At 35.6% G+C, this 11,861-nt stretch overlaps 3 protein-coding genes across 4 annotated transcripts; all 3 read left to right on the top strand.

The window, feature by feature from the left end:
* Positions 1-1,621: 1,621 nt before the first annotated feature.
* Positions 1,622-4,244, top strand: LOC104791749 (UDP-glycosyltransferase 90A1). 2 transcript variants are annotated; one of them, XM_010517718.3, is made up of 3 exons: positions 1,622-2,691; positions 3,464-3,799; positions 3,899-4,244. In XM_010517718.3, exons 1-3 carry the CDS (start codon positions 1,723-1,725, stop codon positions 4,070-4,072), a joined length of 1,479 nt encoding a protein of 492 aa, XP_010516020.3. In that variant the 5' UTR covers positions 1,622-1,722; the 3' UTR covers positions 4,073-4,244. The 2 variants fall into 2 exon arrangements, 1 of the variants encoding a protein (XP_010516020.3); XR_015562053.1 differs by having other exon boundaries at positions 1,673-2,866; positions 3,109-3,799.
* Positions 4,245-5,161: 917 nt separating this feature from the next.
* Positions 5,162-8,547, top strand: LOC104791739 (UDP-glycosyltransferase 90A1-like). The gene is made up of 3 exons (XM_010517706.3): positions 5,162-6,281; positions 7,780-8,115; positions 8,229-8,547. Exons 1-3 carry the CDS (start codon positions 5,349-5,351, stop codon positions 8,400-8,402), a joined length of 1,443 nt encoding a protein of 480 aa, XP_010516008.1. The 5' UTR covers positions 5,162-5,348; the 3' UTR covers positions 8,403-8,547.
* Positions 8,548-9,132: 585 nt separating this feature from the next.
* LOC104791730 (UDP-glycosyltransferase 90A1-like) lies at positions 9,133-11,626 on the top strand. Its single transcript, XM_019228300.2, has 4 exons — positions 9,133-9,575; positions 9,611-10,187; positions 10,952-11,287; positions 11,448-11,626. The coding sequence occupies exons 1-4, from the start codon at positions 9,223-9,225 to the stop codon at positions 11,601-11,603; spliced, it is 1,422 nt and encodes a 473-aa protein (XP_019083845.1). The 5' UTR covers positions 9,133-9,222; the 3' UTR covers positions 11,604-11,626.
* The last annotated feature ends 235 nt before the right edge of the window (positions 11,627-11,861 follow it).

Raw genomic sequence — 11,861 nt, 5'->3', positions numbered from 1 at the left:
AGAAGAAACGAGCCAACATGACATGAAGCTATATAATGTTTTATAAAGTGAACTTCTAGAAGAAGAAGTAATTGTATATACGTATCTACAAAATATCATAAAGTTATAGGTATAGATAATAGATGTAGTGCAAAAAAAAAAGTAGAAGGGAAAAGGACATATGTATAGAAACAAATGAGAAAAAGAAAGACGAACGGCGAGACATTGCCTAGAGCGACATTGTCACAACATGAGGTTGGCTTTCATGCGTTTCGTGGGGGCGAAACGATATACTTTCGTATGGTTTATGTTCCATCTCAATCGCACTATACATATATAGTGTTCCTTTTTGTATAAAAGTCAGATAAAATTTCAAACACACAATGGGAAGAATTATTTTTACTACTTTAAAGGCCATAATCAAATCTCATAATTCCCTATATATATATAAACATATATTTTTTTTTATGATTAAATATATTTATTATATTAGTGGTGATGCATATTTGATTTTATATATTTTTTATACCTTAACATATTATTTTCTAGTGGTGATATAATACGAAAGGATTCCGAAGAGGATATTGAATCCCCTATCTTTTATCTTCTTCCATTTTGTATATATTATTATATTTCTAGAGTATTTGTTTCTAGAAGAAATTTAGAGAACCTATGGTCTTTGCTTCCGTGAGAAAGTGATTCCTAACACCTGTCTTGCCCAAATCTTGCGTGATTCTTTTCCTTTCTTCGTATAATTTTGACGTTTAAGATGGCCATTAATATGGGGGAAATTAAACAATTTGACAAAATTACTGATGATATTTTTATATAAGGCTAGCTACAAGCATTATTAATATAGGAGAAATTACACAATCTGTCAGTTTTGAGTTTTAATAATGCATGGATTATCACTTTTTCTAGCGTTGCACAAATTGTCATAGTTGCTTTCTAGTGTTGGATATGCCATTTAATTAGATTTCACTGATTTGAAATAAATGTATTTATATTAAAAATGAATGTAAAATTACAAAATATTCATTTGTATATACATAATGTTGATATATGGTGTAAGTAAATGTTGGACTACACCGATGTATAATGGTTTTTGCTATTCTCATCATCCATCAATGTGTCTCCAACTTAATACAATGTGCAAGTTATTGATAATCGATAACTAATTTTGTAAACTAAAATTAACGAGTTGCAAAGTATCATAGGTGTGATATCAAAAATGTGTTATCGTATATTAAATTTTCTTACGTGTGACTTGTAATTAGAATACAATTGTTTAGGCCAAAAGAAATAACTTGTAAATTGTTTCTTTTTTTTTTTTTTTTTTTGAGCAAACTCACTTGTAACTTGATATGAAAACAATAAACTAAGTAATGTGTTTCTTAAACATCAAAGATGACACTGTTCTTTGCCGAATGATTGTTTTTTTTTTTTTTTTTAACTTTCTTCTATCTCACTAATTTAAATCCGTTAGCTGATTGTTTGACACATACTTTTGTGGTAAATTATAAATATTGTTCTTTTGTTTATAATTATGGTTTCCTCACTTTAACGCGTGTCGTTGAAAAAACAAAAAACAATCTTTTGATTAAATTTGTCCAAAAAAAAAGAAATAAAAAAATCTTTTTATAAATAAAAAAATGTTATTTAATGCACCAACTCTATTGTCATGCTATTTTGATAATAACCAAATAATTAATCAAATATCACATCCATATATATATATCTAGTATGTTTCCGGACCAAACAGATCGTGAGCATCAAAGAAAACAACACATAATGGCAGTTTCAACACATCATCACGTGGTTCTCTTCCCTTACATGTCAAAAGGCCACACCATCCCCCTCCTCCAGTTCGGTCGTCTCCTCCTCAGTCACTGCGGCAAAGAACCAACCATCTCCGTCACCGTCACCGTCTTCACCACTCCCAAGAACCAACCATTCGTCTCAGAGTTCCTCTCCAAAACACCGGAGATCAAAGTCATCTCTCTCCCTTTCCCGGGAAACATCACCGGAATCCCTCCCGGCGTCGAGAGCACGGACAAGCTCCCTTCCATGTCACTCTACGTGCCCTTCACACGCGCCACGAAGCTTCTCCAACCATTCGTTGAAGAAACACTCAAGAATCTTCCCCAAGTTTCATTTATGGTCTCAGATGGATTCCTCTGGTGGACATCAGAATCTGCAGCTAAGTTCAAGATTCCTAGGTTGCTCTTCTACGGCATTAACTCTTACGCCTCCGCTGTCTGCATGTCTGTTTTCAAACACAAACTCTTTACCGAACCGGATACTAAATCTGATATCGAACCGGTGGCTGTACCGGACTTTCCATGGATCCAGGTCAAAAAGTGTGATTTGAACATTGGTACTACCACCGTTCCGGGTCCAGCGCTCGAACTATTTACGGACCAAATCATGTCGACCAGTACAAGCCATGGGTTTTTAGTAAATAGCTTCTACGAGCTTGAGTCAAAATTCGTTGACTACACCAACTCTAATGGAAAAAAGTCGTGGTGTGTTGGTCCACTGTGTTTGACAGATCCTCCTAATAAACGAGTGAGTACTAAACCGGTTTGGATCCGTTGGTTGGATCGGAAGCTAGAGGAAGGGCGTCCGGTTTTGTACGTGGCGTTTGGAACGCAGGCAGAGTTATCGAACAAGCAGCTTATGGAACTAGCTTTAGGCTTGGAAGATTCAAAGGTACGTACTCTAAGTCTCTAACCAACCGTCCAACCCAATGAAATGGTTATAAAAGTTAGATGTCTGTTTATCGATATATTTACAAGTTTCTGATTGAACGGTTCAAAGAGTTTTAATAAACCTAAGTTCGTGACCTTAAATAAACTTAGGGTGTAAATCAACAAGTTGGCTTAAAGTATACTCCCTCCGTTTTTTATTAATTGTCGTTCTAGAGTTAAAATTTTGTGTCATAATACTTGTCGTTTTAGATTTCCAATGCAAATGTTTTATAAATACTCTAATTTTATCCAACTGTTTTAATGTTTTAACCAAACAAAAAATTATAAAATATATTTAAAAGAATTAAAACAATAAAATTAATGATTTTCTTAATCTGTGTGAAACAACGTTAAACGACAACTAATAAAAAATAGACAGAGTAGTTTATAAATGCAGATGTCGAATCAAAAAAAATTATTTTATGATGTGTTTGAATTATAATGGAAAATTCTTGTAAATAACCAAAAAAGAGGGCGTCAAATCATAGCTAAAAATTAAATAAACAATGAATAATCTATGCCATGAACCATGTGTAATAGTTACAACAGAAATTTGTATATTCATCTTATATACTATTAAAATAGACATACCCAGCTTTCGTCGACCTAAATTCCATGACTTTAGTCTAGGATGCGACACTTAACGAGTTACGCATTAATTGTAATGTATGGTTATTAATGCATGTCGAGTAAAATAAAAGTATTTTGTATCATTGACGTGTTTGATTCTTTAGGTGAACTTTCTGTGGGTCACGAGAAAAGACGTGGAAGAGATTCTTGGAGAAGGATTCAAAAATAGGATAAGAGAGAGTGGGATGATAGTGAGAGATTGGGTAGACCAGTGGGAGATATTGTCACATGAAAGTGTCAATGGATTTTTGAGCCATTGTGGATGGAACTCAGCGCAAGAGAGCATATGCGTTGGGGTCCCGTTGCTGGCTTGGCCGATGATGGCCGAGCAACCACTCAACGCGAAGATGGTTGTGGAGGAGATAAAGGTCGGGGTAAGAGTTGAAACCGAAGATGGAAGTCTAGAAGGATTCGTGACAAGAGAGGAAATAACTCAAAAGGTATTACAAATAAATAAATAAAATTATTGAGTTTATATATAGATATGTTCACGGTTATATAGACTTTTTTTTTTTTAAATGTCTCTTTTTATTTCACAGATTAAAGAACTAATGGAAGGAGAAACGGGAAAAATCGCAAGAAAGAATGTAAAAGAATATTCAAAAATGGCACAAGCAGCATTGGTCGAAGGGACTGGTTCGTCTTGGAAGAACTTAGATTTGATCCTTCAAGAGTTATGTAAGAGTAGAGAGTCGAACGGTACTAATGAATAATGAATAGATTAATGATTAATGATTAATGATTTGAAGACTGGATATCTAAGCCGGCTTTAGACTTGTTCGTATACTAATATACTGTAAAACCAAATATATATTATGTGTAAGTCTTGCTTTGGTTGAAAAGATTATCGGTGATGGCTATAATATATTGACTTTCATTTGATGATTTTGATGATGATTAACTTAACCGATTAAGCTTAAGTGCTAAACTAGTCTCATGCCATTATGGGCATAACTTCAAAATGAATATCGATTGTAACCAACGTGCATGTGGTACCGGGCAGAAACAATTTTTGGACGGCCCTAACAGTAAAAGATTGTGAAAAGATTATAATAGTTTTTGGTTTTCAATTTTTTTTCAAACAATTTGTTTTGATTTTTTCAATATTAGTTATTTCACAAAAATGATAATAGAAAGGTATATATTAAAAAATGATATAATTATGTCAAAGATAAAAACAAAATTTCAAAATAATTTGTTTGGACCCTTTCAATCATTTTTTAGGGTGCTCAATTGGTGGACCACTTTCTCTATAACGTATTAAATTATGAGATTCACGTTCAAAACCAATTGGTGTATGAACCCAGATTTCTTATATACTAGTTAGAATACTTGTCCAACTTTCCATGTATGATATTGTTATCTCTAATACGCCTTATTGAGATGATGACGTACTCTTCTAATCATAGATCTCTTATTTTCGGCCAGTGAATTTATCTGGGTCAAACGGATCATGGATAGGTTTGAACAATATGTAGATCGGACTTTTATTTCATATTAGATTATGGGTTTCCAATTCAAAACCAATTGGTAATTAGTAGATCGTCCATCTCACTTATAAAATGTCAAAATTCTTGTCCAAATTTAGATGTGAGATAATTTCGTATACGTCCCACTGAGATTACAACTCTTCTAGCCATTAAATTCAACTTCCATTACAGAATTATCGATTTTGTTTCACCACTAATAGTTACTACACTGACTACACACTTGGTAATTATCATTTTTAATTTTGAGTTATATTGCGCAGATTATCAGTTTTAGAAGCTTTTAAGAAGCGTTTGCAGAATTAGTCATGTTTGGTTGCCAAACTAATTACGGCGAGCTCTGATTCTTGCATGCAAAACAGGTGCGCAAATAAGACTTGTGACATAGACAACTAGTTATATAATGCACTAAATCTAGACGCTTGCGATCCAAACACATATATAGTAGTACGACACAAAAAAAAAAAAAAAAAAAAACAAGATATAGTTTTCCAAAAATAACATGGCAGGATCAACAAATCATCACGTGATTCTGTTCCCTTACATGTCAAAAGGCCACACCATCCCTCTCCTCCAGTTCGGTCGTCTCCTCCTCCGTCACCACCGCAACGAACAAATCATCTCCGTCACCGTCTTCACCACTCCCAAGAACCAACCATTCATCTCAGAGTTCCTCTCCGACACACCGGAGATCAGTGTCATCTCTCTCCCTTTCCCGGAAAACATCTCAGGGATCCCTCCCGGCGTCGAGAGCACGGAGAAGCTCCCTTCCATGTCACTCTTCGTGCCGTTCACGCGAGCCACGAAGCTTCTCCAACCATTCTTCGAAGAAACACTCAAGAGTCTTCCACAAGTTTCGTTCATGGTCACCGATGGATTCCTCTGGTGGACATCAGAATCTGCGGCTAAGTTCAAGATTCCTAGATTGGTCTTTTACGGCACTAACTCTTACGCCTTTGCCGTCCTCAACTCTACTTTACATTACAAACTCTTTACCGTACCGGAAATCAAATCTGATTCCGAACCAGTCACTGTACCGGACTTTCCATGGATCCAGGTTAAGAAGTGTGATTTCGAACATGTCCTTACTGATCCGAAACAATCAGGTCCAGCTCACGAACTATTAATGGACCATGTGAGTTCGTCTACCACAACTACAAGCCATGGGTATTTAGTCAATAGCTTCTACGAGCTCGAGTCAGCATTTGTTGATCACGAGAACAACAACAACTCTGATAGACCAAAGTCGTGGTGTGTTGGGCCACTGTGTTTGACAGATCCTCCTAAATCGGGAAGTACTAAACCGGCTTGGATTCGTTGGTTGGATCGGAAACAAGAAGAAGTACGTCCGGTGTTGTACGTGGCGTTTGGAACGCAGACAGAGATATCGAACAAGCAGCTCAAGGAACTTGCTTTAGGCTTGGAAGATTCCAAGGTACAATAATGTTGTCTTGAACCGTTACATCTATATACAAGCTTTTGATTTAACCCTTCCAAAGGAGGTTTTCACACATTAACTAGCTGTTATTCTTTAGTTTAAATAGACACAATTAAGGTCAGCCACGGTTAATAGGGTCGAAATTCGAAAAAGGTGGTTTAAAGTTAAAAGTAATAGCGGATAAAAATAAGAACTGCAGTTTTATTAAGCCTTTATTTATTTATCATTTTTTTTTCAACCAGAACTTAACATTTTCAATATCATTTTCAAAAATTGATTTTTCCTATTTTTTTTCAGTCGAAATATTTTAGTATCTCTGCCATTTTGTAATTATCTATTATATTATAATTAGGTAATAATCCATGTTGTTGCACGGGATGAAATTTTTGTTTGAGATATTACATTTATAAATATATTTATTTAGTATAACATTTATAATACAAACTTATATTGGTTTGAATTCATCAAGTTTATGAAAGTTTAAAATAGTAATCATTTCATTATAAATTTTAGAATGACATGATGGCGGATCTGAATTGAATGTAAACCGAATTGGTGATCGGTTAGATTTTTATCAAAATCTTGAACTATCAAATCAGATAAGAACCGCAAAAAACTAAAATTTCATGAACTGGATGATTTAAATCAAATTTTTAACCCGGTCAAACCCATCTGCTAAGCCATCCCGCAACGGGTTTAAATATTTTGAGCCACAAAATGTCTTTGCATCATTTCCGCTTGAATTTGTGAGATCCGCGGGTAATCCACATGCATTTCAATAAATCATTTTTTCTAATATATAAAATATATTTAAAGCTTAAACTTAATTTACATAAATAAAATTATGTGATAAAGTTTGTAAGAATAACACTTTTTTTTTTTTTAAAAACACAATGACATATAGATGTAAATAATAAATCAAAATGAAGCTAAATAACTAAATGTGTTTTGAGCTTTCTAGCGGCTACACATCAGTTTTTTCAATAGAATGATTCTCTATTAATATTAATACATAGGGGATTATAAGATTTCCATATTTTAGTATATATAAAAACTAATAGTGATTTTTCTTTGATATACAAGCCATGTCAATTACTTCACCCTACACGACAGTGTCCACTGTCATCATGACCGACCCTGAGTAATCCAGGCTTTTATATATTTTGGGGAGTGTTGTTGTTGTCAGTCTAGCTTGTTTATGACTTTAATTTATAGTGTGACTACAACATTGGTATTACTATTAAGTTAATAAATACATATTTTCGGATAAAAGGTGTTTTATCTGGTGAGGTGTTCTATTGACGAAAATAAAATAAAATCTGATGAGATGTTTTGATTCATTCTACCGTTACGTTTTTCGTCGACCTAAATCCATGGTCTTGAATGCGAAACTGTTACAAGTTTGGCATTATTGTAAGGTATGGTTGTAAATGCACACATGTTGAGTCAATAATAATCAATGTTTCATTTCATGTCATATTTTGATTCGTTTCAGGTCAACTTTCTGTGGGTCACAAGAAAAGACGTGGAAGAGATTCTTGGACAAGGATTCAAAGATAGAATAAGGGAGAGTGGGATAATAGTGAGAGATTGGGTGGACCAATGGGAGATATTATCACATGAAAGTGTTAAAGGATTCTTGAGCCATTGTGGTTGGAATTCAGCGCAAGAGAGCATATACGTTGGGGTCCCCTTGATGGCTTGGCCGATGATGGCAGAGCAACCACTCAACGCAAAGTTGGTTGTGGAGGAGATAAAGGTTGGAGTAAGAGTTGAAACACAAGACGGTAGCGTGCAAGGATTTGTGACAAGAGGGGAACTTAGTCGAAAGGTATTGACATACAAACAAAAATTATATTGAGTTTATAGTTATGTTCATGGTTATGCTCTCTCTTTTGTTTTTTTAAGTAGAGTTAGTAAGTGTTTTTATTTTTTATTTCACAGATTAAAGAACTAATGGAAGGAGAAACGGGAAAAATTGCAAGAAAGAATGTGAAAGAATACTCAAAAATGGCAAAAGCAGCTTTGGTCGAAGGGACTGGTTCGTCTTGGAAGAACTTAGATTTGATCCTTAAAGAGTTATGTAAGAGTCGAGAGTCAAACGGTGCTAATGACTAGAGAAGTGTTTTGAAGACTGGATAACTAAACCGACTTTAGACTGGTTCATATACAGAAACCAGTATATACCATGATGTATATTTTGTGTAAGTCTTGGTTGAAAAGATGATCCTGATGGCAATAATTAACATTTCAATTGATGATTTTGACGATGATTAAATTAAGCAATTAAGCTAAACCAATCTCATGCCATTATGGGTATAACTTCAAACTGAGAAAATAGGGTTGGAGCTTTAACTGATTCTGGAAGATTTGTAAAGCAACATGTATGTGAAACCGGCGGCGTATAAACAATTTTGGGACCCTAAGGGTGAGTCCAAGTATTTTTCGTATTAAATAGTGTATGCATGCATGTTCTAATCAAGCAATAATCTTAGCACTTCTTTGATAATGTGTTTAAAGAATCAACTCCCCTTAGAATCTTGAACTAAAAGGATAAAGTTCAACTTCCATTACAGAATTACGGATTTTTTTCACCAGTAGTAGTTTACTACTTGGTAAAAGTGACTTTTATTTTGAGTTTTATTGCACAGATTATCACTTTTAGAAACTTTTTAAAAGTGTTTGCATAAACATTCATAATTGGTTTCGAAAGTAATAATGGCGAGCTCGGATTCCTGAATGCAAAAAAGGTGAACAAATGAGACTTGTGACATTGACAAAATAGTTATAAAAAAGGTGAGCAAATGACATTGACATTGTGAATCTAGTGATATTTAATACTGTATGTAATCAGTTATTACTTCCTGTAAGGATATATATTATAGAGGCTTGCAAACCGAACACACATATATAGTACTACGACACAAACAAACAAAACATGGCAGTTTCAACACATCATCAGGTGGTTCTCTTCCCTTACATGGCAAAAGGCCACACCATCCCTCTCCTTCAATTCGGTCGTCTCCTCCTCAGTCACTGCGGCAAAGAACCAACCATCTCCGTCACCGTCACCGTCTTCACTACTCCCAAGAATCAACCATTCGTCTCAGAGTTCCTCTCCGACACACCGGAGATCAATGTCAGCTCTCTCCCTTTCCCGGAATACATCTCAGGGATCCCTCCCGGAGTCGAGAGCACCGACAAGCTCCCTTCCATGTCACTCTTCGTGCCCTTCACGCGCGCCACGAAACTTCTCCAACCATTCTTCGAAGAAACACTCAAGAGTCTTCCACAAGTTTCGCTCATAGTCATTTTCAAAAAAAAAAAAAAGTTTCGCTCATAGTCTCCGATGGATTCCTCTGGTGGACATCCGAATCTGCGACTAAGTTCAACATTCCTAGATTGTTTTTTTTCGGCATTAACTCTTACGCCTCTGCCGTCCTCAACTCTACTTTTCATCACAAAATCTTTACCGAGCCGGAAATTAAATCTGATACAGAACCAGTCACTGTACCGGACTTTCCATGGATCCAGGTTAAAAAGTGTGATTTCCACGATATACCTAGCGATCCGAAACAATCAGGTCCAGCTCACGAACTCTTTATGGACCAAGTGATGGCGAACAGCAAAAGCCATGGGGCTTTAGTCAATAGCTTCTACGAGCTCGAGTCAGCATTTGTTGATTACGAGAAGAACAACTCTAATAGACCAAAGTCGTGGTGTATTGGACCACTGTGTTTAACAGATCCTCCTAAATCGGGGAGTGCTAAACCGGCTTGGATCCAATGGTTGGATCGGAAGCGAGAGGAAGGACGTCCGGTTTTGTACGTGGCGTTTGGAACACAGGCAGAGATATCAAACGAGCATCTCAAGGAACTTGCTTTAGGCTTGGAAGATTCCAAGGTACATTAATATTGCCTTGAACCGTTCTTCTTTATAGAGGCTTTTGATTTAACCCTTCAAGGTAGGTTTTCACACATTAATTAAGGTGTTATATACTTAAGTTAGACATGATTAAATTAAGGCCGCCACGATAATTAAGGGTTCCAAACTCTAAAAAAGTGTTCTCTATGTTAAGTCAATGCTTTTTTTTTTTTTTTTCTTTTTTTGATTTTAGGGTTCAATAGTAGTAACCGAGAATAGAAGAGCAATATCAAAACGTTGCAAACAAACGTCCAAAACTTAACATTTTAAATGCTTTTAAAAACTTTGTTTATAGTTGAAAATATAGTTTTCTCTGTCATTTAAAAAAGAAAAAGACAATCCTATTTGACAATCCTCGTGATTATATCTTTATGAAATTGGGGAGCCATTTCCATTACTTAACCCTACACTACAGTGTCCACTGTCATCGTGACCGACTCTGAGTAATATAGGCTTTTTTTGGTTTGTCAGCCTAGTTTCATGACTTTAATTTATAGTGTGACTACAAAAAACGGTATTATTAAGTTTAAGTTAACAAATGCATATTGCGAATTAAAAAGTGTTTTATCTGATGAGGTGTTTAGATTCTACCGTTACGTTTTTGCTCGACCTAAATCCATGGTCTTGAATGCGAAACTATACAAGTTTGGCACTATTTGCATGGTATGGCTTTTATCAATCCACATGTCGTGTCAATAATAAATGTTTCACTTTCATGCATGTCGTATTTTGATTCATTTCAGGTCAACTTTCTGTGGGTCATAAGACAAGACGTGGCAGAGATTATTGGAGAAGGATTTAACGATAATTTAAGAGAGAGTGGGATGATAGTGAGAGATTGGATGGACCAATGGGAGATATTATCACATGAAAGTGTCATAGGATTCTTGAGCCACTGTGGTTGGAACTCAGCGCAAGAGAGCATATGCGTTGGTGTCCCTTTGCTGGCTTGGCCGATGATGGCAAAGCAACCACTCAATACGAAGTTGGTTGTGGAGGAGATAAAAGTTGGAGTAAGAGTTGAAACGCAAGACGGTAGTGTGAAAGGATTTGTGACAAGAGAGGAACTAAGTCGAAAGGTATTGAGATACAAACAAAGATGTTCTATTTTTATATTTATTTTCATTATTCAATCAAAAATATTGTTAGACTAAATTAATGATAACTAACTCACGTTTTCATTTTAATTTTAAACATTTTATATGTTTGATTTTAGTTTTAATTTTTACTAATGTACAGGTTAAAGAACTAATAGAAGGAGACACGGGAAAAATTGCAAGAGAGAGTGTGAAAGAATACTCAAAAATGGCAAAAGAAGCTTTGGTTCAAGGAACTGGTTGGTCTTGGAAGAATTTAGATTTGTTCTTAAAGGAGTTATGCAAGAGGAAAAATTAAAATTTGATTTGAAAACAAAAAAAGGAAAATGTTGTGTGACCTCTCTCCTCGGGAAGGCGACTAAAAAGGCGATTTTAATCTAGTTCTTTTTCACTCGCCGCCGTCAGTGTGGCCTCACGCCGCCGACAAGAATTTCTCTCCCCCCTGCCCCTTTCTACCTTCTTCAGATTCAATGACGAATTCTAAACCCCCAGATCCCTCCTCCTCTTCTGTCGCAACAGAGACTGTAGAACTGCCATCAGATCCCGTCTTCCTAGG

Source organism: Camelina sativa, chromosome 1, assembly GCF_030686135.1.
Source record: "Camelina sativa cultivar CO46 ecotype springtype chromosome 1, ASM3068613v1".
NCBI lineage: Eukaryota > Viridiplantae > Streptophyta > Magnoliopsida > Brassicales > Brassicaceae > Camelina > Camelina sativa.
Note: the sequence above shows the minus strand (reverse complement) of the source record. Positions and strands in the feature narration are given on the sequence as shown.

Coding starts and splice junctions, on each gene's coding strand:
- LOC104791749 (XM_010517718.3), top strand. CDS start 1,723: ATGTTTCCGGACCAAACAGATCGTGAGCATCAAAGAAAACAACACATA. Junction 2,692..3,463: donor TAGGCTTGGAAGATTCAAAG/GTACGTACTCTA, acceptor TTGATTCTTTAG/GTGAACTTTCTGTGGGTCAC. Junction 3,800..3,898: donor GAGAGGAAATAACTCAAAAG/GTATTACAAATA, acceptor TTTATTTCACAG/ATTAAAGAACTAATGGAAGG.
- LOC104791739 (XM_010517706.3), top strand. CDS start 5,349: ATGGCAGGATCAACAAATCATCACGTGATTCTGTTCCCTTACATGTCA. Junction 6,282..7,779: donor TAGGCTTGGAAGATTCCAAG/GTACAATAATGT, acceptor GATTCGTTTCAG/GTCAACTTTCTGTGGGTCAC. Junction 8,116..8,228: donor GAGGGGAACTTAGTCGAAAG/GTATTGACATAC, acceptor TTTATTTCACAG/ATTAAAGAACTAATGGAAGG.
- LOC104791730 (XM_019228300.2), top strand. CDS start 9,223: ATGGCAGTTTCAACACATCATCAGGTGGTTCTCTTCCCTTACATGGCA. Junction 9,576..9,610: donor GAAACACTCAAGAGTCTTCC/ACAAGTTTCGCT, acceptor TCAAAAAAAAAA/AAAAGTTTCGCTCATAGTCT. Junction 10,188..10,951: donor TAGGCTTGGAAGATTCCAAG/GTACATTAATAT, acceptor GATTCATTTCAG/GTCAACTTTCTGTGGGTCAT.